The sequence below is a fragment of the Euprymna scolopes genome, chromosome 22 (genome assembly GCF_053919585.1).
Source record: "Euprymna scolopes isolate OS-2025 chromosome 22, ASM5391958v1, whole genome shotgun sequence".
NCBI lineage: Eukaryota > Metazoa > Mollusca > Cephalopoda > Sepiida > Sepiolidae > Euprymna > Euprymna scolopes.
The window spans coordinates 113,461,781-113,489,327 of record NC_136503.1 but is presented as its reverse complement, the minus strand read 5'-3'; the positions used below and the strand labels follow the sequence as shown (position 1 = coordinate 113,489,327).

General features: G+C 33.0%; 1 protein-coding gene across 1 annotated transcript in view; it reads right to left on the bottom strand.

Annotated features, from left to right (window-relative positions):
• LOC145243657 (methionine-R-sulfoxide reductase B1-like) overlaps positions 1-27,250 on the bottom strand; it is a 48,806-nt gene extending 21,556 nt beyond the window's left edge. The window contains exons 1-2 of the mRNA XM_080106699.1: positions 26,184-27,250; positions 24,055-24,165 (exon numbers count right to left, since the gene is read on the bottom strand). Of these exons, the coding sequence (XP_079962825.1) occupies positions 24,055-24,109 (55 nt within the window). The 5' untranslated portion in view covers positions 24,110-24,165; positions 26,184-27,250. The remainder of the gene's footprint in view (positions 1-24,054; positions 24,166-26,183) is intronic.
• Positions 27,251-27,547: the final 297 nt, after the last annotated feature.

Here is a 27,547-nt window from a genome sequence, read left to right as displayed (position 1 = left end):
AAACCACTTCAAGCTATGAATGAATTTGCGCATGCGCAAAAGTAATAGAAATATGTCGGCAAGTTGAAATGAACATTTGCCATTTCATTTTGTCGACATATTGTGTTATTAATTCATCCAAACAAAGATTTTACTCATTATAAATGGTTCTTTGTGTAGGATTACTGTTTCCTGTAATTTCAGGGTTATGTGATCAGTAGTTTAAGAGTTTATTGAGTAAATATTTACATATGCACACAGGTATGCATCTATTGTTTTATTTATATAGACTTGCTTTGTTTGTAGTATAATCATTATTTTTTCTTATTCATGTTCTTGAGTTGAAAGTCATATTTAGTTTCAGAACAGTTTCTGATGGTTAGATGTTCTATACAAGTGCTGTGTGGCACAATGATGTAGCCCCTTTTGAGGAAGCTGGGGGCTTCTACATTAATAAACCTTGTGCCTAACTTGATCTGCACTTGTGCGATGCAAATGTGTTAAACAGGTGTTTGTGATTTTGAAAATGTTCTGCTATGACTCAAGCCAAGAATAACAGTTTGTTTATGATATTGAACCAAGGCAAAACGATATAAGACCTTAGAATTTGAAAGCTCAACCCCGGAGAACTCGTCAATGAGGCATTCAAAAACAAAACATTGCGTAAAACGCATCTCTTTCTCTCTCTATTTCTCTCTTTCACTCCACCTTCTCTCTCTTTCAATGAAGATAGAGAGAATTAAATATAATTTCATTGTTTTAAACAATTGATGCTTGCATTCAGGGGTCGGTGGACGTGACATAAGCATGCGTCTGGTTTCAACTGGTCTTTATAAAAATATGCTCCTCATTGTTAGATCTTAAATAAATTTTATATTTTTATAAAAATGTATTTGTTTGCTATTTTTGTACAAGTGTTTGATTTCAGCATGCCGATGATGGGAAGATACCTGTAATGAAGCAATGAAGAAGTGACCCATGCCAGCCAGTTATAGCCGACGACATATCAACCCGTTTTTGTTGATATTTCCAACATGTGCCTATCGTTGAATATCCTTTATTCTCCGGGGAGCTGGTTGTGTTCCCAAGACGTTTCTCAACCAGGTAACCCTGAATAGCAATAGTATCATCATAGCTGGAGGTGACTGGTTCTCAGACAGAACAGTTTCCGATGGTTAGATGTTCTATACGGCTCAAAGAGAGAAGGTGTACAAGAGGTATGAGTGGTTTTATAAGATTTTGTAGCGAACACCATAAGTGGAGACATTTTAACATCAATGATGAATTAAGGGATAATAGCCCCAAAGAGGAGTGCACCGCCACCATTGTCAGAAGAGAAGGCAGTAATGATAAAAATAAAAGTTCCTTTTTTTCAAACACCTCTTTTTTTTTTTGTTGTGTTCAACTTTAACTCGGTGAGAATTCATTTCTAGAGACGATCATCAAATTACTTCTTTAGTCACGTAGGATTGCTGTACTTGAATGTGGGCAACACGTGGTATGTTTAAGAATGTCCTTGTATTTTATTAGGTATTGACTTGTGAAACGTTAGAGAGAGGAGGTAATATAACACTTTTCTGTGAAGTTGACTGACCAATTAAAATTGATTGAAAATTTTTTTCATTAGTTTCTCGCATCATAAAATGAGGAATGTATGTAAATGAAACGACTTTGAAAATGTAATCCAAGGTCAGACATTTACAAGAGTTTTTTTAAAACTAACATTAACCGATACACAATTATTTAACTCTTAATATTTCTCATCCTTCTTTTCCACACACACACACACACACACACACACACACTCTAACAGACGTGATGTTGCTAGTCTCAGTCTTTTACTATTGTTCTAAACACTTTCTCACACCTGAGGCTGTTCTCTCTCACTACGAATCAGACCATGTATGGAGGAATGCTGTCATATTAGGGCTGATGAACCTCTATCTCATTTGAGGGTTCTTGACAAAGTGCAGAAACATATTAGAAATTTGATTGCTTCCCCCACCTTTTCTTCTCTACAACCTCTCTCTCTCACATGTGATGTTGCTAGTCTCAATCCTTTCTATCTGTATATTAATAGAATAGCGTGTGCGTTATTGATTTTGTGACTGTCGTTTAATTGCTATGGACTTCCATTTCTTGTAATAAATAATTTTACCAACAATTCTTCACAAGTTTCAGTTTCGATTGTAGTTGAAGAAACTCAAGTTATATATATATATATATATATATATGCATTTTTTTTTCATAAGTTTTGGTTTCAGTTTCGATTCAAACTGATGCATCCAAGTCATATGGATATATTTTTTATTTTGGAAATCGCAACTTTATAATACATAAAAATCGATCAAACATTAACTCTATAATAATATATACAAAATCTGCAAGAATTAAAATATCATATTTAAGCGTACTTTACGAACATACTATGCCAGGCGTTCCTGATAGCTTAGATAAATACTTTTACAGTTTTAACAAAAATGTTACAATAATATCAGAGCGTCTCCATTTATACTGAACATCTACAGAATGCCAGCATCAATACATTACATATGAATGAGTCCCCTGTTGAATTTCCACAGAACCCGCTAGTGAATACTATTATAGCATGTGTTCTTCAAAATTGTTTGATCTATTTTCTGCTTCTTTTGTTCATGCTCGTTTGACTTGTTGGTCTAGTGGTCTCCATCAATTCGCTGTTTTGATACCGCATTGTAATACAGTAGCTTCTTTCCAAGAGCTGCAAGTTTGTGAAACTCTTCCTGCTGACTGTTTTCCTCCTACCTGCGTCTTTTCAAGACTAAGATCAATAGGCATAGCTTGCCTTTGCAATAATCATCTGCCATCCTTTTTAGCTCCTTACTTGATGCCTTTTAATTTAATTTTCGATTTTTTAATTAAATCTATGGCATTGAAGTTTCACATAGTGTCAAATCTGAAACCACTTTTAATATGTTGAGTTCACCTAGGTATCGATAAAAAAAAATATACATAAAAATCCTTTAAAATACAAAAAAATATTGTAAGTAAAAGAGTCACTTTTCTTGACTTTGGTAACAGTTATTTGCTGACTACTTTTTTTTTTTACAACTTTTCTTCCTGTTTGAAAATCTTACACAATTGGCTTTAATAACTTTGGATAAAAAATTTTTTTTCACCTTGAAAAACAATTTAAATAAATCAGTACTTTTATTGTATTTTTATTAATAAAAAAAAAAAAAATAGAAAACAATTTACTATTGACAATCTATTATAATTTAATCATTTATATTTTAAAAGTTATTAAACCATTTTTTCAAGTTAACGCTCAAATTAGGTGGACATAATCGTGGTGCTTGTAAAGATAGAGTTTAATTTGAACTTGTATTTTTTTTTATATCTAATTACTAGCCTGGGTGCCCGGCATTGCCCGGGTGTTTGGAGGTGCGTGTTGCGCAAAAAAAAAAAAAAAAAGTGGTAGTAGGCAGACTGGCTCGAACCCGTGGCGCGAAGGCGGAAAAGAAAGTTAAAAATCTGATGTCTTACCGCTATACTCTGATGTGACCGGAAGTTCGGAACGTTAAAATTAGGAAAAGTCAATCCAACTGATATGATGAATAGCAAAAATGGCTTGCAAAAAATCGACTCCTCCTTGAGTTGAGGGTGAAGGAATTAATGTTTTTAGCCAATTTTTTGATATTTGTTGTCAGAGACGTCGAGCTTCAAAATGACACTGATCTCATGAAAATTCATCACCTCTGTCGAAATTTTTATGCAGACATACAAACATACATTTAAACAGACAGGTGAGATTTATATTATAGACTAGCGGGGGGGGGGGTACCCGGCGTTGCCCAGGTGTTTGGAGGTGTGTGTGTTAAACAAAAAACGTAAAAGAAAGAAGAAAAAACGTTTTAGTAGGAAGGTAGGATTTAACCCTGAAGCCTTGACGCAAAGGTGGAAACGAAAGGCAAAAAAGCCAGCCACCTAACATTCTCGGCCACGAGGGGAGAGAGGAATTGATAAGGGTGTTAAGTTAAGGGTTAAAAAGTGTGTCAAGTCAAAGAGGTTTGATTATTCCCAATGTGAACTCATCTTGGAAGAACTCTACCCACTCCTCAACTCTTTCTTTTCACCCACACTTAGATCCCACTCCTTAGAAATTGACCTGGCTAAACACTTGGTGGCTTATTACTTAGAAAGGGTTTGGAGGGCCTTACTAACCAATTTTTGTTGCTTCTAGTTTATTCCCCATTCCCTCGCAATGAAATATTATTACTGTAATTAATTCAATAACACTTTTTGGCCCCCATCCCCGACAAACGGAGGGTGGACCTGTAAATTCATCTTTATCCGTTCATAGGTTCGTCCATTTGTCTGTCCGCACTTTTCTCAATAACTACACCTTGGAATTTTTTAAAATTTTGCACAAACATTAAACATGATATGAATAAAAAAGTAACAGAATGGATTTTCCAGGAAAACTCTGGTTGCTACCCGAGGGGTGTCTTTCGGGTTAAAATGGCTAAAATTGACATTTTTGCATTTATTAAACAAAATTGATGCCTTGGATTTTTATAAAACTTTCTGAAAAGTTGTAACTAACTGATTTTTATATAACTTTGTTTGTCTATACTTCGCAATAACTCTTGGGTGTGCCCCAGGGGCTCTTTTAGGGCTAATAAAAACACTCCATTTTTGGAACTATTTTGCCATATCTGTCCAAAATTTTTTGCATATGTCTATTTAGCAGTTTTGCATGGTGCTGAACTCAACTTTTAAATTTAAATATGTTAAAGCATTGGGGACTCCGGGACTAAATGAGGGGGGGGGGGCAAATGATGGATTTAGTCATTTCTTTTTTTGCATGGTGTAGAACTCAAATTTACATATGTTAAGGCCTAAAACTTTACCGTTTGTTCATTTTCACCAGGATTTGACGTCCCCAGGAGACTTTGGGGGTTAAATGGGGGAGGGGCAATGCAGAACTTGGTCATTTTTGTTTATGCCTCTTCACTGTGCACTCACGGGAGACCATGCATACTTCACTCGTTCAAATTTGAGTTTAGCTTAAGTAGGACAGTCCCTGAAACGAATGTGGTATTATGGTAAGTGAGTTATTTCTAGTTAATAGTAGGATAGACAATTTTTAAGTATTTGAGACCAAGGATGATCAATGACACCCACTATCCCCACATTTTTGAATGGCAGTGTACCTAATTTGCTCAGAATGTATTTTTATATTTTGTGCAATTATTTTAAGGTTACATTTGCACATGAATTGTCACAGACAGCCCATAACTTATTCAATTTAATTATGTGGATAGAAAGCACTTTCTCTGCTGCTTTACGTAAACAACTTACTCCCCTCTCCATAAAAAAATAGAAAAGAAAAGGCATTCCCTTTAGCAAGAAGACTTAAATGTCCATAATTGTTAACTAGACAATTTAATTGTGTATATCCAGCTGTCACCCGTTTGTTTGATAGACAAACGGCGTGGGATGCATCAGGAAGTTAACTATTTCAAAATTAAACCAACTGACAAAAGGTTTTGTGTTTGCACGCATGTGGATCCATACATTTGATTTAGCTTTAAAATTAAAAAAAAAAAAAATGTATATTCTCCAACCAATGTAGACAATTCCAAATGTCAAGTTGTAATATTTGATATTCACTTTTTCCATTTTAGTTGCACATATGTTGGAAATATTATTATTAGGATACGTGGCCATCATTGTTCGCTTGTATTCTAATGTGAAATGTAAACAGAATTTTTGTGAAATGGTAAATGTCGGCGCGTTACTTATGGAAAAACGGTTAATTAAACTGCAGAAGCACCTGTTAAACTACACAAGTCCTATAATTGATTACCCTCACCCCCAAAAAAGAACGAAAAACATAAAAATATGTTTGGTGATTATGTTTTTTTAAACCGCCCATGAAAACTATTTTTAGATCAATTAAAAAGCATTAAAACTACATAAGAAAAAAAAAAATTAACCCCATTTTTTTAAACTTAAATTTGAAATGACCGCTTAAAGAATCCTGCGCGATGTGATAAGGCACTCCACTATACCCGTTCGCACGCGAACATATCATGTAAGAAAAACACTACTGAAGGCGGTGAAATGGCACAAAATAATCCCAAGGTCTAGGGGGACCATGCAAACGGTAAGCTTATGGCAGGTTTGATTATCAGATTCGTTGTCAGCAACCTCGAATACCCCTAAAAAACAAATTAGAGTGGTCAGTGTTCTGTTGTAGCATAAGGTAATATTTACCATTGGTTAATTTTTATATTTATTTTTATTATATAATTATATACTTATCGTCCTTTCTTATTTAATGTCTTAATTTACCTCTTTATTTCTATATAAAAAAGTGAATTTTTGGTAATTGTTTATTTCTATTGTTAAATAAAAGTCATTTATTGAACTTTCGAAATTGCCTCCACCTTCATGCTGTTTCTGACAACCTTTTTACTTTTTGTTAGGGGTTGAGAAACATTTACCTAGGCTCACATCACAGTGATACCAGGGATCGGTGAATGTCGACCAAGCCCCTAAAAAAAAACTTATTTAATTTTTATATTTTTTATCATTCCTTCGAAAACTATTTAGTCAATAAGTCATTTAATCACCTGCAATCAATATTATATCTATATATCTATAATATAAAGCTGAACGTCTTTGTGTGTATCTGGTCACGAATAGGCTCCTATATGGTTGACTATTATAGAAAACTGATCACATATAAATTAAATTTTAAAAAAGAACAAAATAAAATAAAAAATTTGGTTCATCCTCTTTGTTATATCTCTCTTTCTTTCTCCAGCTATGGATTCAATTAGTATTGTTAATCGTATTTTCTCACTGTCTTTCTTCATCAATATAGAAAGAAAAGGGAGGAGAAAAGTAAATGGAAGCAGTAACAAATGGAAATTTATTACATTTGTTAATAAACAGAGAAAAAGATAGTTACATAAGTGAGCATGCTGGATATTATATAAAATAAGATTGGGTGTATCAAATGACATGCAATGAGACAGAGTAAGAGTGATACAAACATTTGATTTTTTTTTTTTTTTTTTTACAAGGTAGTCACCACTTATCAAGGCCCGTAAGCCACTCGGGGATAAGGTTTATTGCGTGTATAGTACATTAGTATTGGAGATTTGATAAAGTGTCTTACTTAAGGGGGCGGTTCATCAGGAATTTGTCCATGTTGGACTTGAAGACATCCATGTTGTAGTCAGGTGGGAAACAGGCAAACGGAATAGAGTTTCACAGGCGTGCACTTCTAAGAAAGAAGCTTTGTTCGTGGAATTTACGTTTTGGTTTTGGCACAGATAAAGAGTGGGGAAAATTTTGGACAGTGGTTTCAGCTAGATTTGATTGATAAATATACTTATTCAACCATCATCATCATCATAATTGTTTTAATGTCTAGTCTATATGTTAGCATGTGTTGGACAACTTAGAAATTGACTTCCAAAGTAACCTACCTATGAGCAGGTTTTTTTTTTATATATATCTCTCATTAATTTCTAAACACTTTTTCATATATTTTCTTTGACTCTTCCTTAATAACTGAACTGTTGTACATCTACCAAACCAATAACTCTCATCCGTTTTTTTCAACATGGCCATGCATCAACATCTCCTGTTCTGCACACGTCTCTATATTTCCTCTTAAGTCATCATAATGTAAGTCTTGAAGATGGGTTTAAATCTGATGACTTAAGAGGAAATAAAATCTTATTTTATATAATATCCAGCATGCTCACTTATGTAACTATCTTTTTCTCTGTTTATTAACAAATGTAATAAATTTCCATTTGTTACTGCTTCCATTTACTTTTCTCCTCCCTTCTCTTTCTATATTGATGAAGAAAGACAGTGAGAAGATACGATTAACAATACTAATTGAATCCATAGCTGGAGAGAGAGAGAGAGAGAGAGAGAGAGAGAGAGAGAGAGAGAGAGAGAGAGAGAGAGAGAGAGAGAGATAACAAAGAGGATGAACCAAATTTTTTATTTTATTTTGTTCTTTTTTAAAATTTAATTTATATGTGATCAGTTTTCTATAATAGTCAACCATATAGGAGCCTATTCATGACCAGATACACACAAAGACGTCCAGCTTTATATTATAGATATATAGATATAATATTGATTGCAGGTGATTAAATGACTTATTGACTAAATAATTTTCGAAGGAATGATAAAAAATATAAAAATTAAGTTTTTTTTTATATAGTTTTAAAAGTTAAAAAAACTTCCAAGATTATATATACACACACACACATATACATACAGACATACACACACACACACATATATATATACACACACATATATACAAACATATATATGCACACATTATACATGCACACATATGCGCACATATATATACACACACACATTTTATATATACACATATATACATGCGCAAACGTCTTTGTGTGTGTCTGGTCACAAATAGGCTCCTATATGGTTGACAATTATAGAAAACTGATCACATATAATGATAGATGTATCGAGACACAGGAATGGGTATTTTTGATCTGGCATAATGATGATTCATTTAAATTGTGGGGTCTGCGTACGCGCCTGGTCCACAAAGTATGGAAATAAAAAATTAAAAAATTAAAAAAAAAAAACGTTTACAAGTGTTTTTGATATAGATGTACATAAGAATACTTTGATAAGTATGTTTTAACTTAAATAGAGATGGTATAATTGTGGGGTCTGCGTTCGCGCCTGGCCTCCATAGAATGGAAATAGGCACAAACTTTAATAAAGACTTTTCATATCTATCTGCGTAAGTATACTTTGATAATCATGTTTCAGTTTGAAGAAATATGGTATAATAAAATTATAAGGTGTTTGTTCACGCCTGACCTCCATAGAATGGAAATATGTCACAAAGTTTAACAAGGTTTTTTTTAATATAGATCCACAGAATATTGTGATAAGTGTTTCAGTGTGAACAGGTATGGTATAATAAATTATGGGGTTTATCTATTTTATTTTTACTTTCATCATATTTTGCTTTGGTTTTGATACCCCCAAATTCGAAGTTATCTCTTTACAACCCTTCCTTTTCATAACCTATCATACTTTCATAAATCAGAGTCAATTTTCTGTAGGCTGTCTTTGAACCCAGTCAACGACGCGTACTTTTGCTAGTATATATATATGTGTGTGTATAAGTAAATCGCTTAAATATTGCAGGTCAAGTATTTGCAGGTAGTCTCAGTCATAAACTGTTTTTCAGTGTTTTTTATTTTTTATTTTCTGTGTGTTTAGATTATAGAGATTAAAAGACTATAAATCATCAGTTAACGTTTTATTTCGTTACTTCGTTACATAAGAGAACAATAAAAGCTTACGTAAGTCATTATGTAAGTATTGTTTACCTAGGTCATCAGAAAGCGGCCAAGACACTGGCATAAATCCAGAATCTTTTTTTTTTTTTGCATCTGTTACAAGAATTTATCGCATCTTCTGATATAACCAAAGAAAACATACAATAGATACACACAAAGGTCAATCTGCAGATTAATTTCTCAGCAATTAATGTTAAGAAAAAAAAAAAAAAAAAGCCCGTGAAGCTTGGGATGATAAGATGCTTTTTTGAAATTAGCCATTTTATATTAGTTTTTGTATTCATCTGACTGGGATTGTTTTAGATGAAGAAGAAGACAGTCACCAGAGCTTCATCTAAAATGATTTTCTTTGTCTATGGCCCTGATAACATCGGTGCTTTTTTATTACATTTGGGGCATTCATATATTCTTTACTTCATATATGTGTCTGTTTTTCTCTTTTTATTTCAATTTTGTTATGGCTGGGGATGGGGTATCCTACTGGATGCCAAACATTTACTCACAATCTCATACATTCCAACCTGGAGATCTTTTTAAGATTCTAACTATCCCTTTAAGTGCAATCGTTTGTATCTCTCTTGCACTCGGTTCACTGGGTATATACGCCAGTTAGTTTTTTAAATTCTTTTGCTTCTCTCATTACTGGAATGATGGAGACCGTTCCATGATTCCAGTTTATTTTCATGTCGTACATAACACTTTGGTATTTAGTCATCTTTTTCCTCTGACTTTCTATGTGTATAGATCACGTTAACACACCGGTTCTTGCCAGATCAATTTTAAAGCAATGTTGAGTCTGGCCAGTACCAGATGGGTGACCATTTGGGAAGGCGAGGCACTGTATGTACTGGTTGAGAAACTTGCGCAGTCTATCCTTCTCTCGGGAGTAGATGCGACTCTCTTAAGTCATGGTAGGTACCCCATCTAGTGATGGTGTCACGATAAAACATACCCTTGATAGCTCTGGTGAAGCATCAAGTATTCAGCTACCGACAAGATTTGAATTACACTACAAATTTGTGTAGTGAGTTCAATTTCGGCTATGGCTGCGCTGGATGGATGGATTTCTTTTGAGCTTTATTTTTAATGCAACATCATTGAGGATACTAACTTCTACTAAGGTTGCTTCTTTCTCCTTGTCCAATATTACCATGTCAGGTTTAATAGCTCCGATTTCTAGTTATGTAGCTGGATGATGTATGACTTATTTCCAACTGTTCTTGCTGGTAAACATGTTCCCAGAATTTGCTGCTGCATTCAATATTCAACTTTTGCAGATCGTCCAGTGGAGATATCTACACATCTTAAACCATAGGTTATCAAGTCTTCCATTGTGTATCATATGGCATGTTTGTGCACCTTCTGTTTTGCTTAGAGGTTGGTGTGGTGTGCTGAGGTACTTGTTGAAAATAGCCATTTTTAGTAGCATCTGTATTCATTTGACTTGCTTGAGATGTAGAAAAAAGTTCAGACTTTTTGATCTCAAGTCTTTGGTCTCGCCTCTCACCAAAAACCATGACAAGAAGTGAGCAAGAGACCGGATGTCTTGTTAGGTTGGCATTTCTCAATCTGTTCATGTTTGAGCACCAAATGTTTTGGACGAAAACAGGAAAATGTGCATGTGATCTGATCGCCTATGTATCACTATGTAAGTTTGAATATGTCTCGTTTAGACAACCAAACAATGTACCAAATCACTGCATAATACATTGCATGTTAGTACAAAAAAAAAAAAAAGTCATCAACTTTTCACTTAAGCATAAAGGTTCATGAAATGAATCATTTGACAGGTGAATGATGAAGAATATTATGAAAGGATTGAAAAAGGATAAATTGAATTAACAAAATTGAATTACTTATGTAGCTGGTTTATGACAAATATTTGTTGTTATTGGATTTAAAGACAATCATGTTGTAGCATGCATGCAAGCAGTCCCATAGTAATGTGTTGCACAGGTGAGAGGTTCTTGGAAAGAAACTGTTCATGGAAGACCATTTATGTCTGGAGCGATTTCTATATAAAATGAAAAAGTAGGAGCTTCACTCGACGGACATTTCTCATTATGTTATTTTGAAAGATAAATTGTTTTCCACCACTGTTTTGTCTGTCAATTTGATACATTCAAGGTCATGTAGCACAACTGGCAGCACTTATGTGTCAATGACCGAGTTAGTTAGATTTAAGACTGTTACTGCAAAGGTGAAAATTGTTCACAGGGTTAATTAACTAAAACATTTGTCCATTTTGGCATGTGGCAAGTGTTTTCACTAGTGATGGGATGATTCCAATATTTTTCCCAATCCCATACAATTACTGACTCCGTACTAAATTCTCGATTCCAATACAATTACCGATTCTGATTCTTTATAAATCTCTAAATATTTAACTATATAGCTGTATTTTTTTTCTCCAATTACCGTAAAAACACACAGGTTAAATGTGCAGATATTTTCCTTACGTAAAAATATACTTGTGGGGGACGACCTATCGATTTTTAAATCAATTTTCCTTTGCTGCAGAAAGGAAGAAATGAAATGGAAAAGGTAAACTAAACAAAAGGAGAAAGAAAGGATAACTTATACAAGCTAATAATTTTACATTCATTTATATTCCACCTCTTCACTGTTGAGGTTCCTAGATGACGGAAAGCCTTCTACTCTAATAGTTCCCCACCCCCTCAGATTGCTAGACTTTGGAATTCTGTTTCCTTCTCTCCTAACGGTACTAACCTGCTGAAGTTTAAATGTCAGGTGAACAGATCTCCTGCTCAACTCCCTATAGTCCCCTGTGAGATACGATCCCAAATAAAGGGTAGTTTTTAGAGGTGATGACCTTTAAATTGACAACTATTTTTTTAATTGCAGATTTAGCAACCATGTTGAGTTCAACATGGTTTGCCAATTCGTCATGAAGAGACTGATGAATGAATAATTTCACAAAATAGACCTGTCATCTGGCCACCTTGTCCATTCGATTTAACCCCATTAGATTATTTTCTTTGAAGATATGTTAAGTCTCATGTCTACATTGATAAACCAGACATAACAGACTACTTGAAAGACAACATTTGACATATTGCCGAAATGCAGCCTAATTTAATGTGAAGAATTTACAAAAATTGCACTTTTTAGATTATGTCAACTACACGCAAGCCATCCACCCAAAATGGTATTTAAATTATACTAATCAAAATCATAATCAAAATATTTTTGGGATTTTATTTGAATTTAAAGTTCACCGCTTCTAAAACAGAAAAACAAAACATTCTTTAATAATTTCTTACGTTCCAAATGCTTTGTTGGGGGATGGAGGGGGGGGGGTAAAAAAAACAAAAAAAAATTAAAACGCAGTGCATTGATCTCAGGAAATTGCAGATAAAATCCGATTGTTTTTACTTTAATAAAGTACTTTTAATAAAAGTGCTTTTTGATAAATAATGATGTCAAATATGCACCCTACTGATGTAAGTAGATGTAAATAGAACACATGCTTAATACTTATTAACTCAGAGTGCACCTATCCATCATCATCATCAGCAGCAGCAGCAGCAGCATCTAACCTGATGTCAAGCAGCCGGTTTAAAGATGCTAATATTATCTGAGATCATCATCTGTTTTCAATGGAGATTTGCATAAAGAATTTAAACCTCTTAAGATAAAGAAGAAAGAAAAAAGCCTCAGGAATGTTTTTTTCTCTCTCTCTCTCTCTCTCTCTCTCTATCTCTCTATCTCTCTCTATCTCTCTATCTCTCTCTATCTCTCTATCTCTCTCTATCTCTCTCTATCTCTCTATCTCTCTCTATCTCTCTATCTCTCTCTATCTATCTCTCTCTATCTATCTCTCTCTCTCTCTCTCTCTATCTATCTCTCTCTCTCTCTCTCTCTCTCTCTCTCTCTCGTTTCTTTATCTGAATTCTACTGCAAATAAACCAGTTTCCTGTGTAACAGGTCAATAAATGGGCACGTGTCAAGCAGCATGTTTCTCATTTAGGAAAAAAGGTTAGGTCTTTACATATAATTTTTTTTTTTACCAGATCTCATATTACAAGTATTAATTCTATAAAAATAAATAAAATAATGAAAATTTCAATTAAATTAAAAAAAAAAAATTTTATAGCTGTAGTTAATAATTTTCTTGTTTAGTTTTTCATCTACAAATATTTTTTTTATTCACAAATTTCTTTTTAGAAATTATTTATAAATTATTTTATTTTTCGTTTTCAAATTATTTATTTAACGACATTAATTAATCTGTGAGCGTTTGGATTTAAATCTAAATAAAACAGCCTTTTTGTAATTTACATCCTAGAGAGGATTCATTTCTCCACTGACGATAGGTTATTACCCGAAAGGACCTTTGGAATTAAATACCACCCACAGTTAAAATTCAGGTAGATAAATGAATAAATATATATTAAAAAATATATATATATATACAATAAATAAAAAAGAAAAAAATATTGAATTATTTATTATTCATATATTTATTTATTTATCTTCACACAAGAAGAGACGTTGCCAGCTTGTCTTTGTTTTATTGTTATTTCCATGGCAGGTGCTCGTCTGAGCTCCAATCCCTCGTTCCCCCTCGCCAATCTTTCACGAGAAACACCCGTCTGGCTGAAAATACTGTCAATAATTTTCCCCACTCTTTATCTGTGCCTAAATCCAAATGTAGATTCGATGAGCAAAGCTTCTTTCTTAGAACTGCACGCCAGTGGAACTCTGCTGCTTGCCTGTTTCCCACCCGACTACAACTTGGACGTCTTCAAGTCCAACATAAACAAACTCCTGACAAACTGCCCCCTTAAGTAAGACACTATCAAAACCTCCAATACTAATGATTACTACAATACTATCTCATTGATTACTGTACACGCAATAACCCTTATCCCCGAGTGGCCTTCGGGCCTTGATAAGTGGTGACCCCCATGTAAAAAAACAAAAAACAAAACACAACGACTGTACACTCCTGCATTGCTTTAGCCTTCTAAAAATACGTTTTATTCTCTAACAATGCTTCAAGCAAACTACGCCACACTTCTTATTTATTTTCTAATTTTTCCAATTTTTTTAATTAACTGAACAGTCTTGCCATTTGATTTGAGGGTGGACTTTTCTTATTGGATTTCCCATTCTGATATAGATACTAGGGGATGTTATTTCTCCTTCAACTCCCTCATCTCTATAAACAGTGATCTCTCCCTATCTCTCTTTCTCTCTCTCACACACACACACACACACACACACACACACACACACACACAGTGCAAGCCATCTGACATTTCGTTGTAAGGTGCTGCTGAATGCTACTGTATAATGTGTCAAAATGGAGTGTGTGAATATCTCGATTGGGTCATCTGCAAAAAGTTGAACATCAAATGCAGCAGCAAGTCCTTGGAACATGTTTACCAGAAAGAACAGTTGGAAATAAGTCATACACCATCCACTATGACTATGTAGTTCTTACAGCTACATATATAGAGAACGGAGCTATAAAACCTGATATCATGATATGGGACAAGGTTAAAGAAGCAACTTTGGTAGAATTTAGTATTTCCAATGATGTTGATTAAACAGAACTGAGAGAGAAAAAATAACGAACTACTGTCTTATGGACAACATGAAAAGAAAGTAGAATCTTAAAAAGATCTCTATTGTTCCAGTAATTATAGGAGCAACTGGATTCATAAAGATTTTTTTTTTTAATGCCTGGCAAATATACCCGGTGAACCAAGTGCAAGAGAGAGAGAAAGAAACAATTGTAAGGGACGGTTAGAATCATAAAAAGATCTCCAGGTTAGAATGTATAAGATAGCAGATGAATGCCTGGCATCTAGTAGGACACGGCATCCTCAGCTAGAACAAAATAAGAAATTTAAAAAAAAAAAAAAAATGGTTGCAAACTTTAAGTCTTTAATATTTTTTGATCGTTTATATTTTTGACAAGTAATCCATGACATAAATGTATACACCAAATGCAGTTTCATGTCAGACTAAAGACAAATGCTATTTAATCTATAGATGACATCGGGGACAGAGAGTCGACAGGGGAGGAATGGCAACAAAGTGCTGATGCTAAATATCTAGGCCAAGTTTGTCGAAAAAGTAATTTGACAGAAATAGGTACAGTTGACATGGACATGCACTTGGCTGGACAAAAACAACATAAATGATTGATTGTCAAAAATAAAATAATCGTTGGTTGAAGTCAAGCCACCTAGTCAATAAAGATAAACATTGTCAGAAAAAAAATAATTGTTGATTATAATCACCTGCAAAAGATAGCAGCAGCTGCTGTTGCCAAAATAAAAGATCCTAGAAGTATGGTTACATTGACAACAAAGTCCCAGAGTGGTCATTCTAACAACAAACTGAAATTAATATTGGCTGTTAGTTGGTGATTTGAGTCTGAAAAAGATCACCCATCGAATTTAAGTGCATACATCTTCCTTTTTCACTGCCTTCTACAATAATGATTTACCATTATATATATATACAGGGTGTCCACAAAGTCTGGCTACATTATGTAGCCAGACTTTGTGGAAGCATCCTGTGTGTGTGTATATATACATATATATATATATATATATATATATATATATATGAATGACAAAACAGCTATATTCCAAATTCAAAGATTTTAATCATCTTACCATTTATTTATTTCAACATGTCAAAATTTCTAATTTTCAGCAGCTATTTCATAATGCAGAAACAATTGCTAATTATTATGTCAACGCAATACCGAATGTTTTTCCACATTCGGTCAGAGAAATTGGAATTTTTTAACTTTGAAAAAAAAAAAAAAGAAAAAAATTGGGCATGATTAAAAAAATTATGAATAGTTACAACTAGTGGTATGTTATTGAAGCCATATTTCATTTAAAGAAGAGCTATTCAAGTCTGTCATTTATTCTTGGATCTCAATAAAAGAAATCCGTATATTACAAAAAAAAAAAAAAAAAAAAAAACTTTTGCCCCCATACTGTTAATAGAAAAACTAAAAATAAGATTATATCTTTTTTGTTCGAATTACAAGTCAATACTTTCCATATTAAAAAAAAAAAAAAAATGAATATTTTAAACTTTAGAGTAAGGTTCATTTTACTATATAAATTTAATGTAAAATGATCACCCACTTCTTGACATCATGATGTGGAAAAACACGGGTGCTAATGTATTAGAGCAGCACCAATTTAAAACAGACTTGTGGTCTGTGCTGATCAGACATTAACTACCGATGATAGATGAAAATCAGAATCCATAGCTTATCTATTAGGCAATCTCTTAGAATTGTGCCTCATAACAAAGATGGCTGAAATGAATACAGCTGATGCAAGTAAGGAAAGGACACCACCAAGCATGAAACGAAACACAAAACCATAAAGAAGCACCTCATTTCATAAAAGTATCCCAGTTTCAGCACTTGTGTTAATACATTTAATATATTATTGAAGCAGTATTTTACATATGTTATAACATAGCGCGTATGGCGCACGTACGAGAAAATCAGAAGCAGTCGAAGGATAGTTGACTAGCAGAAATATTAGCAGCAGCAGCAGCCGTTTTAGAAAGTAGCAAGTATGCGCAAGCTTGTGTGACAAAAATGGCAGAAAAAAGGGCCGCACGTGGTTGAGAAAGGAGAAGTAAGTTGCATGCCGGGGAAGGTGGATGTGTGAGTACGAAGGTAAGAAAGCGCTGGCTAGGGCCAGCATGAGGTGGTTGGGAAGAGATTTTTAAAACGCACATGTTATATGGCAGAATTTTGTAAAACAGGGGGGGTGCGCGCGCGCGAAAAGACTTTTGAAAGATCATGAAATGCATTTTTTTTTGAAAGAGTCATGAATAAATGCCTTTCATTTGCTTCTAAAAAAAAAAAAAAAAAAAATGTTGAGTCAAATTTTTATTTCTTTCCTCTTTTATTTTTGTTTCTTTGTGACAAAGTATCAGACAGCGTGCAGGTCCGAGTGACTAAAACGTAACGATACGGTTAAAGTGTACTGACCACATTACATAATATTAATTTGGATGCCGGTTACCAGGCTTATTATCAAAAAAAAAAAAAAAGGGTTAAAATGAAGAAAAAAAAGAAAAAGAAATATTACGATGGAAAAATGCAGTCGCAAACAAGGGACATAGAAACAAACCAATCAGTTCTTGATTACAGAAATAGAGAATGTAAAAAGCAACAAATTTTTTCAATAGACAGTCTGAAAGTTTTTGACAGAATTTGGACAACAAATTAAATTTCCCAGATATGGAGCATAACCTAGCCATCAGAAGTTAGTGACTGGACATTTGATTGTCCAGTTTATGAACAAAGAAGCTTAGACGATAGCAGAAATTAGAGAGTAGTGAGTGCTTGCATTAGATAGAACTGTCGATGCTAATGATAAGGTCAAACTGTACTGTAACACAAAAATGGGAAAAATGCGATAATTCTTGCATAAGATATTGATATCCAATTAAGTCAGAGGCACAGATAATGCCTTTGGCTTGAATCATTTTGCCAAGCAGACAGTGGAGCAGTGGAGCAGTTAAGAGACAAAAATAGGCCAAAATTGTCTTGAATAATATCGCCAAACAGGGGTGGAGTGTTAAAAGGAAAAAAAAATGGGGCCATGAACTAAAAAGATTAGATTAATTAGTTTTCTCTCAAATAATCTTGTTAGATGTAACTGAGCAATAATGAGTCATAGGACTTGGCAAAAGATTATGTTAACTAGTCTAGTCAAAAATTTAAAAGAGGAAGTTTTAAACCAAAGGAAAACTATTTGGGCAGTCATCTATCAAACGAGCAATGAGAGATATTAATGTTATGATTAATAGCATAATGAGAAGGGATCGAAGGTTAATGTAAGAAAACAAGAAAAAAACTATGCGAAAACCCCAAAAATACTCACACGGAAAAAAAATATATATGTATAAATTTATCTTGGAATACAGTTAAAAATATAAAATATGTGTTTTGAAGACTGTCAAGAGGCAATAAACTGATTTTATTACTAAAATCAAAATATCTCGCTTCAATTTCGTGACTTTACAGACTCAGGATCAATAAACATCAACGACTATTCAAACTCTGATTTGATCTCGCGTGAATTTAACTGATTTTGTAAACTATTGCTAACATTTATTCTTGTGGGTCCGAGTGGTTGAAATGTAACACACAGTTAAAGTGTGACGGCCATATTCCATTATTTCAAAAAAGATTTCATTTATAGAAATTTCTTTATTTTTTATTGTTTCACGATGCCGCAAATGTTAAAAAAAAAAAAATAAAAAAAAAAAGGAATTAAAGAAATGCAAAAATAAAAGTTTATTATTTTTTTTATTATTAAAACCGAAAAGAAATTATTTAAAAGTAAAGTAAAGTAAAAATTTTTTTTTTTTTTTTTTTTATTGTTTCATGGTAACACAAGAAATGTCAAAACAAAAACAATTTCTTGAAACAAAACACCTTTTCCGCACACAAAACAATAACCAAGAAGAAAATTTTTATTTTTTACATTTTTATGAATGAAATCTTTTTGAAAGTGCAATTAGTGTTGAAACTGGAATAGTTTTATGAAATGGGGTATTTCGGTATGACTTCATGTTTCGTTTCAGGCTTGGTGGTTTCCGTTACGTATTTGCATCAACTATATTCATTTCCACCATTTCATTGTTTTGGGAGCGCAATTGTTAGAGACTGTTGTATATTTTAGATTTATTTTCCTTGTACTGTTATCAATGCAAAGAGTTACTGTTTAGGTCGATGAAGGCAATTTTTTTTTCAAGTACTGTTTTTTTTCTTCTAAAAATATAGTAGGGTTAGATACAAAAAAAAAAAAATGGTTACGCATATTTGGTGCTAATGTATAAGAGTGGTACCAATTTGAATTTGGAATGCTAAAAACTGTGCAATCAAAAAATGGCTTCAAGAAAATCCACCATCTGCTTTCTTGGTGCCCGGAAAACTCGTCTCGGGAAAACTCGTCCCCTTTCGCTAGGTAGGAAAACTGGTCCCTTATTGAATAAATATCGATTGAAAACACATTTTATGATCGTTCTTGAAGGAGATATTGTTTTTTAAAATAGACTATAGCCCCCCCCCATAATATTTTAAAAAATATTTTTACTTGTTTAATGTTTTTTTTTTCTTTTTTTTAAATAAAATCGATTTTCTAAGTGTCCGTTTTCTACCTAACTGGCTAAGTTCTTAGTGGTTTCACTTCTTTTAAAGCGTTTATTATGTTCATACAAAGTTAATTACAAATTTTTTTTTTGTTCTTATTTTAACGATGTTTTTTGGAGTCATAAAAACAATAATAAAAACAAAACCAAAAAATTAAAAAAACAGGGAGCGATTCGATTTTTCGTTACTTTTTTGTTTTGTTTTTTTAATTATGATAGTTTTTTTGTTGTTATGTTTTTGTTTTCTCTCATACCAAATGCACTCATGCGTTATTTAAAATTATAATTTTATCAATTATCAACATTTATTGTCGTCCTGTCAAATTTTGCAAAAATTAACTAATAAATTAAAAACGAAATATTTTTTGGCGCGAGAGATGCCATGTGCTAACAATCTCGTTAACTAATTTTTAATTTTTTTAAATTTTTACTTCAAAATTCTAAAATCAATCATTAAGAGAAAAAGTAATCACTAAATAAATTTATTAATCAATTTTATTGAAAACTCAGCTATCGTTTATCAAGAATCTTTTTAATTTCATTTTTTGTTGGTTGTTTTTCGGAGGGAGATATAGTTTTTACCCCCCCCCACTCTCTCTCTCTAAATTATATTTTTAAAAATATTAAAATTTATTATTTTCTTTTTAAAACCAAATCTCCCTCAGTAATTTCTTTAATTTTCTATTTTTTAGCGATTATCAAGACCCCTAAGATGTGATATACCGGACATTATTTCTCGTTCTCACGTAATACTCGACATGTTTTTTGTTTGTTTTCTGTGTTTTTTTTTTCTTTACCGAATAAACGATTCCAAATAAATTAAACAACATAGTCGGCGAGGTAGAAAAATCGATTTTACCCTTTTATAAACAACGGTAAATAAGTAAATTCTTTTTATATTAATATAAAAAAAAAAAATGCGGTCTCGTTTATGAACATAATAAACACTTTAAAATAAGTGAAACCACTAAGAACTTAGCCAGTTAGGTAGAAAACGGACACTTAGAAAATCGATTTTATTTTAAAAAAACAAAAATATTAAACAAGTAAAATATTTTTAAAAAAATATTATGGGGGCTATAATCTATTTTAAAAAACAATATCTCCTTCAAGAACGATCATAAAATGTGTTTTCAATCGATATTTATTCAATAAGAGACCAGTTTTCCTACCTAGCGAAAGGGGACGAGTTTTCCGGGGTCGAGTTTTCCCGAGACGAGTTTTCCCGAAACGAGTTTTCCCGGGACGAGTTTTCCTAAATTCGCTTTCTTTGTACACATTGATTATTAATTTTAAGAAGATGCTTTCCAATCTCTAAACATATTCTTAAAAAGTTGATTCTAATTTATGTAATGAAGAAAAAAATAAAAGCAAACGTTGATTTCACACCGTTTTTCGATTGTGTATGTTTTAGCATCCCAAATTCATTTTTCAAATTGGCACTGCTCTAATGTATTCACTAACCTGTGTTTTTTCCATATCATGATGTCAAGAAGTGGGTGATAATTTTACCTTAAATTTATATAGTAAAGTGAACCCCACTCTAAAGTTTAAAATATTTTATTTATTTATTTTGAATATGACAACTATTGACATGTAAATTGAACAAAAAATATAATCTTAGTTTTAGTTTTCCTGTTGACAGCGGGGTGGGGGGGCAAAAAGGTAAACGTTTACTGTTTTTTTTTTAATCAAATTTTCAAATTCTATTGAAAAAAAAATTGGTTTGTATTACTATACACAGAGGTACGAAAAAGTTGTCAAAAAAAACAAAACAAATACATAACAATTAAATGTTATCAAAGGCAAGATAAGTTAATTTTCTACCTAACTGGATAAGTTTTTAGTGTTTTTATTTAATGTAAAATGGTTCTTTGGTTCGGTTTTTGATGTTAAATATGTTCTGGATTTTCTCCTTTAAGGGAAAAACGTTTACAATTTTATTCTCTGTTAATTAAAAAGCAACGTTTTACCAACGGGGAAATTATTAGTCTCAAAGGATTACTGGGGGAACCGTTTGATTTTTTAGATATTTTTCTGGAAGAAACAGAAATTTAATTTCAGTGAGACAAGACAGGCAGTTTATCGGCATGTGTGTTCTTGAAGAAAGATTGTATTGGAAAACATTTCTACTTAAATTCCCTTCTCATCCGGACATTTTTATTTTAAAAGAGAAAAAAAATAAAAACTACACTGGAAGATTAAGAGAGTGCCTCTCAAAGAAGACTGAAAAAAAAAAAAAAAAAAAATTTTTAAAGATCAGTTTTTTTGCTTCTTTTTTTCAGGTTTTACAAAACAAGTAAGATTATTTTTGTATGATTATTTTAAAACTGACACCGTATATTTTCCTCGTTTGAATGATAAATTTAACTTTGTCGTTCCATTTGATAGAATTAATTTCAGAATTAGTCTCTCAATTAGAGACCCCTTTTTGTATGTTCTATTTTTTTATTTTCATAATTGGTACCTGAGGTTAATTTGTTAATACCTGCTTTGAGAAATAAAAGCAACTCAGTATTTTATTTCTTTCAATAAAACTTGACTAAATTAATATACTTTTCGGGTCTGGTTTCCATTTGCTCCTTTTTTATAGTTTGTCTTTCTTTTGTTTGTTACTTTTTCTTTATTCACAAGACTTTGCTTAAATTCTCCAGCATTTTGTTCTATTCCCCCCCCCCCCATTTTTATAAATATTTGTTACACGCACACACAAGAAACGTGTTTTGGTAATGACAACTACAAAACACGTCATTATTTGGGTGTGTTCCTACCACCATTTTGCTTTTTATTCTTATTTTGAAGTGATTATCGAGTCTTTCAGAAGAAACCGTCTCTCACGTTTGTTACTCATTCTGAGGACTTTTGAACATCAGTAATTTTATTATAACTTTTGTTTTAATGGACGAAAATTGAAAATTTTTATTTCAAAATATAGCTGAGAAGGTGACCTATGAATTGTAACAATTGTTTTGAAATTTGGTTGCAAAATGAGTGAGCAGTTCAAAATGAGTAAAACTAACACTTAACCATATATTCAAACACGATAGTGTTTGAATGATATATTTTTTTGAGAACTTTTCAAATCTATGTGTAAACAAAATGAATACGTTTTTGTAATATAGTATTTCTTTTATCGAGATCAAAGACAAAAAAAAAAAAAAAGACTACAACATAGAAAACCGGTTTTTAAGAAAACCGGTTTTGTTAAACCACTAGTACAAACGTTGTATAAAATAAACTGTAAATTGATGAAATTTGGTGAAAAAAAATTTTAACTAAGGAAAGCAATTTGTATTAAACAGAATTCATTTGTTTTTCGTTTACAAATTGGATGAAATAAAAGTTGGATGTTTCTCATGTGTAAAAAAAAAAAAAAAGAAAAGAAAAACGTGTCACCAAACTCAAAAGACACTTTTCTTTTTTCTTAATGTTTTTCCATTGCTAGTATTTACCTCCCACCATCTCTTTCCACTGTAGGGAGATGTGACACAAGGTCGGAAGGCGAGGATTGAAACGTCAGCAGCACCCTCAAAATGCAGAGCAATATAGCCTACAAAAATGGTTCTTGTCTTGTCCAAAATTCCTCCTATATAAAAAACAATAAAAATAAATCTGTATGATGTACGTACCCGACACGAAACGAAAATAAAAGCAATAAACTAACTTTGGTATTTTTTACGACCTGTAGTATAAACACCCCCAAACCACCCCATGCTAAGAGCGGCTTTCGGAATACCCCCCCCCAACTTCCATGTTAAGAACGACGTTCGAGGTTGAGGGGTATTTATTTTGAAAGCCGTTCTTACCATGGGGAGATTGGGGGTGTTTACGCTGGGGCACGTCGTAAAAATTTACCCTAACTCCTTAAAGAGAGAAGGTAACGCCTGGGAAAGTGAACCTCCTATAATTGCATAGAATCATACCTCAGCCAACTCAAATGACCCAGACTCTGTTGGACTGATTGTCGTGGACATATCCTCGACTTAGCATAAAAAACATCACCCCGGCTGATGTTTTTCCATTGTTATTTTTAAGACGATGACGTACATTAAAATTATAACTTCACATGTGTCTGGTTTTTTAGGGTTTTTTTCTCAGAGTTACAAGAATTACAAGAATTGGTGCTTATTTTTGGTACAGCGGCGGCGCTGTAGAACAGATTAGTTACAAAACACCCCCCCCCTATGCTAAGAATGGCTTTCGAAATAACGTTATTATTTCAGCGCGGTACCAAAAGTACATAAGTACCCAAGAATTTTATCGATTTATTTTCACTATTGATCCAATATTTGTATCATCTTGCCGTAAAAAAAAAAAAAAAAAAAAAAAAATGCGCTTTTATTTTTTTATACGATTACGTGTGAACACGAACACCTTGATAAACTTAGCAGAAATAAGAGAGCAAATAAAACAAACAAAAACCAAATACTTTAGAATTTAGAACAGGGGATCAGTTTCGTATATAAATTTAGTTTAATAAGCAAAAAAAAAAAAAAAAAAAAAAAAATTTCCTTTATTTCCTTACCGTCTTTAAAATGGTCGCGGTAATGTTCCGACCCAAACCACGAACAAAAAGACATTGTTATCCTTTTTTTCTTCTTCTTTGGAAGGCGAGGGGTCTTCTTCGATTTATTCCCTGAAAAATAATAATTTAAAAATAAAATTATTTTCTGGCGAACTTATATAACGTCCTTTCCTTCAACATTTAAAAAATAATAATAATTTATTTTGGGGGGGGGGTCATATCGAAGAAGGGTTCACGTGTTCGAGCGGTACAGTCCGCCGGTACACGTGAACCCGTGTCGGCTTATTAAATTATAAAAAAATAAATAGAAAACAAATATATATTTTCTTGATTTTTAACAGGGGTAAGTTTCACGACTTCATCCAACGGTCTTAACTACAAAGGAACAAAGTGTAGTATCTGTTTTGTTACCGAGTTTCAGCGAATAAGAAGTCTTACTAGACTGAGGCAATTCCCCCCCCCCCCCAAAAAAAAAAAATTGTTCCAATTTAGACTTCAGAGTTCTCCTGTTTGGCGGAGCCGAATTTTTCCCACAGCAAAAGCTGACCTTGTGTCTAACCCTGCCCTTGTGGGGAGGCGAGTAAATAGGGACAAAAGAAACCTATTCGTCTATTCGAGATTTCAAGCTAGGCTCTTTCCGATTTGAAGTTCCGAAAACGCATTCGTAAACAACCTATTTTTATCATCATTTGACATCAACGTTAAATTTATAAGTACTTACACAGAATTCGGGTCGTGATATTTTTTAAAGATGATTTTCAAGTTAAATTCATTTTTTACGGTATCTTGTGTTTATTGAATTGTTAGGTGAAAGTATAGAATAGTTAAAGGGAAAAAAATCATCCCATCTCCATGTTAATAATGGGGTTCTATAGAATAACCTTATTATTTCAGGACGAACCGTATTCTGCAGAAGTACAAAAAATTGAATTACAAGCTCGAAACGCGTTTTTTTTTTTAAATGTTTTTAATAATCGAAGTGTGTTCATTGTTCAGTAATATCGATTAGGTTTTAAGTTTCGTATATCTGTGTTTCTCGTCTCTACGTAATTTACACATTTTAATTTCCTATTATTAAGCGATTATTTATTGAAATCAAATATTCAATAACGTAAAGTACTAAAACGAAATTCAAATAATTTATTATTTATTATTTAAAGAAAAAAAAATTAAATTCACCAGAATGCATTTAAGTTTCATTTCAAACTGTTATAAATAAATAGTTGGCAAAAAATGCGTTATTTCGTAATTCTTGGAACTTTGAAAAGAATTTGGAAGCCTTTAAACTGTCATGTAAAAAATTTACTTAAAATGATTGTTATAGTTTAACAATTTGGTTCAATTAATAATTTAATAATCAAAGAACACCTTATTAAAATAAGAGGTGTTAATGCACTTATTGATCCGTGCTGAAATAATAACGTTATTATTTAGAACGACATTCTTAACATGGGGAGGGTGTTTGTACCCATTCTGTATTTTAACCTTACAATAAAAGCAGATATCATAAAACTTTAATTAAACGTGAAAAATAGCGCGGATCAATAAGTGCATCATCAGCACCAAATAAGATGCAACTTGCACCTTTTTTTTTTTTTTTTTTTTTTTCAAATAAAAATTTGGCAGAAGGTGGGACAAAAATGAAAGTAAAAATGACTCTCGGACAACGCCGAGTAGGTACAGTTAGGAAAGTAATAATCCGAAATATTAAGATTAAACAAACAAAAAATTATTATTATTAATTATTATTATTAATAATAATTATTATTATTTTAGAGAGGATATATGCGTCATATATGCCCGGCAATTTATTTAAAATATCAAAATGTCGAGATAAATACATTTAAAGCGCCCCCTCTACTTTCTTGCCTCCCCACGAGGGCAGTAAGAAAGACACAAGGTAGGTTTGAAGTAAATCTTTCTCCTCAAGAAGAGGCACTCCGGATTGGGGGGGGGGCAGCATTTAAAAAATCCTCCATCTAGAAGGATTTCTCCTTCATTGATGGAAAGCAAAAACGATAAAGTGTAGTAGAAGTAATCGTACTGATCAACTTTATGAATGAAAATTACAACCGAATGCTTACTATGATTTGAATTTAAAACAGAAAGAAATAAAAAGAATACATTACCTTTTTTGTGAGATCGCCAGGTGTATTCGTTATCGATTCAAAATGAGTAGGTATATTTAAAATAAAGAAATAAAGAAGGTACGAATTATTTTTTTGTAAAATGAGCGTGTTTTATGCCAATCTTGTTTATGGCGCGTAAGATCTTTCCTTTCTCTTTCGTGTTTTTTTTTTCCTTCTTTTTTTCTTTTTCTTTAAGAGCCCGAAGCAACGAGGCTTATCATTCGTTATATGTTCACAAAAAGCATATAATGATGAAATACAGCTATATAATATTATATATCTATCTCAAGTCTACCGATTGACTACGACACGGTGGGCAGTTGTTGTTTCTCTATGCTGATGATACCAAATATAGACGAAGGAGAGGCAATGATTACAGCGAAAAGAAAAGAAGGGAAGGGGAACGAATAATGTAATTGGCATTCGAATAACAAGAGTCTCAATCTCAAGTCACAGAGAAGGGGAGGTTGCTTGCTCATATGGTAGTGACGACGGTTTCATTCAATCAACGGATTCATTACGTTTCATGTTCATTCAAATTAATGAAAACTAGAGAGGCCTCCAGGGTACTATATATTTCTCTTTTTCCCCACGTGGTCCTTCAGCAATGTCTTTTCTGTACTTTTCGGATAGATGATGTTTTGGTCTGTTTAAAACTATTTATAAAAAAAAGTAAAAAAAAAAAAAAAAAAACTTGCGAGCCTTCGTAATGTCACAACCTAACGACATCACAACCAAACCACTCGTGAATATGACTATTTTAAAAGTCATACAGAGCCCCAATCACGAGGTAAAAAAAAAAAAAACTTGGCAAGCTGGAGCCGCAGTCGCACAGGCGCCGACTCCAGACTAACTCTTTGCCTTCACGCCGCTACCGTCGCCCCCGTTGCCATTCAAACATGCCAAGACTATGTATTTACCATAGTCGTTATGGCGCTGAGACACGGAAATGCAAAAAGCCCTGTTTGTTCATGAACCAGGGAAACTAAGGTCTGGGAAGGAGCACGATAGGCTCTCCACGTGATATTTACAACAACCGTGCCTACTTTATTAAAGACTCCCTATCCCAAGCACGTTGCTTGGTTGGTACCTGATCTGCTTGCAGTATCTGGCCACTGAAACTCCTCACAAAGAAGCCTCCAGTGTCGTCTGTGCTGTCACACACACACACGCACGCGCGCGCGCCCGTGCGCAAATAAACAAACGTTTATTAATTTTAATTTCCCCGCGCATTTGCACAAAAAAATAAGTTCTTCTAGTAACGGCATAATTTCAAATACGGCCACATGCTTTTCTCACAACAAATGGACATATTTCTGGCGGACGTAGTTGAAGACAGTATCACGGGACACAAGCGACCAATG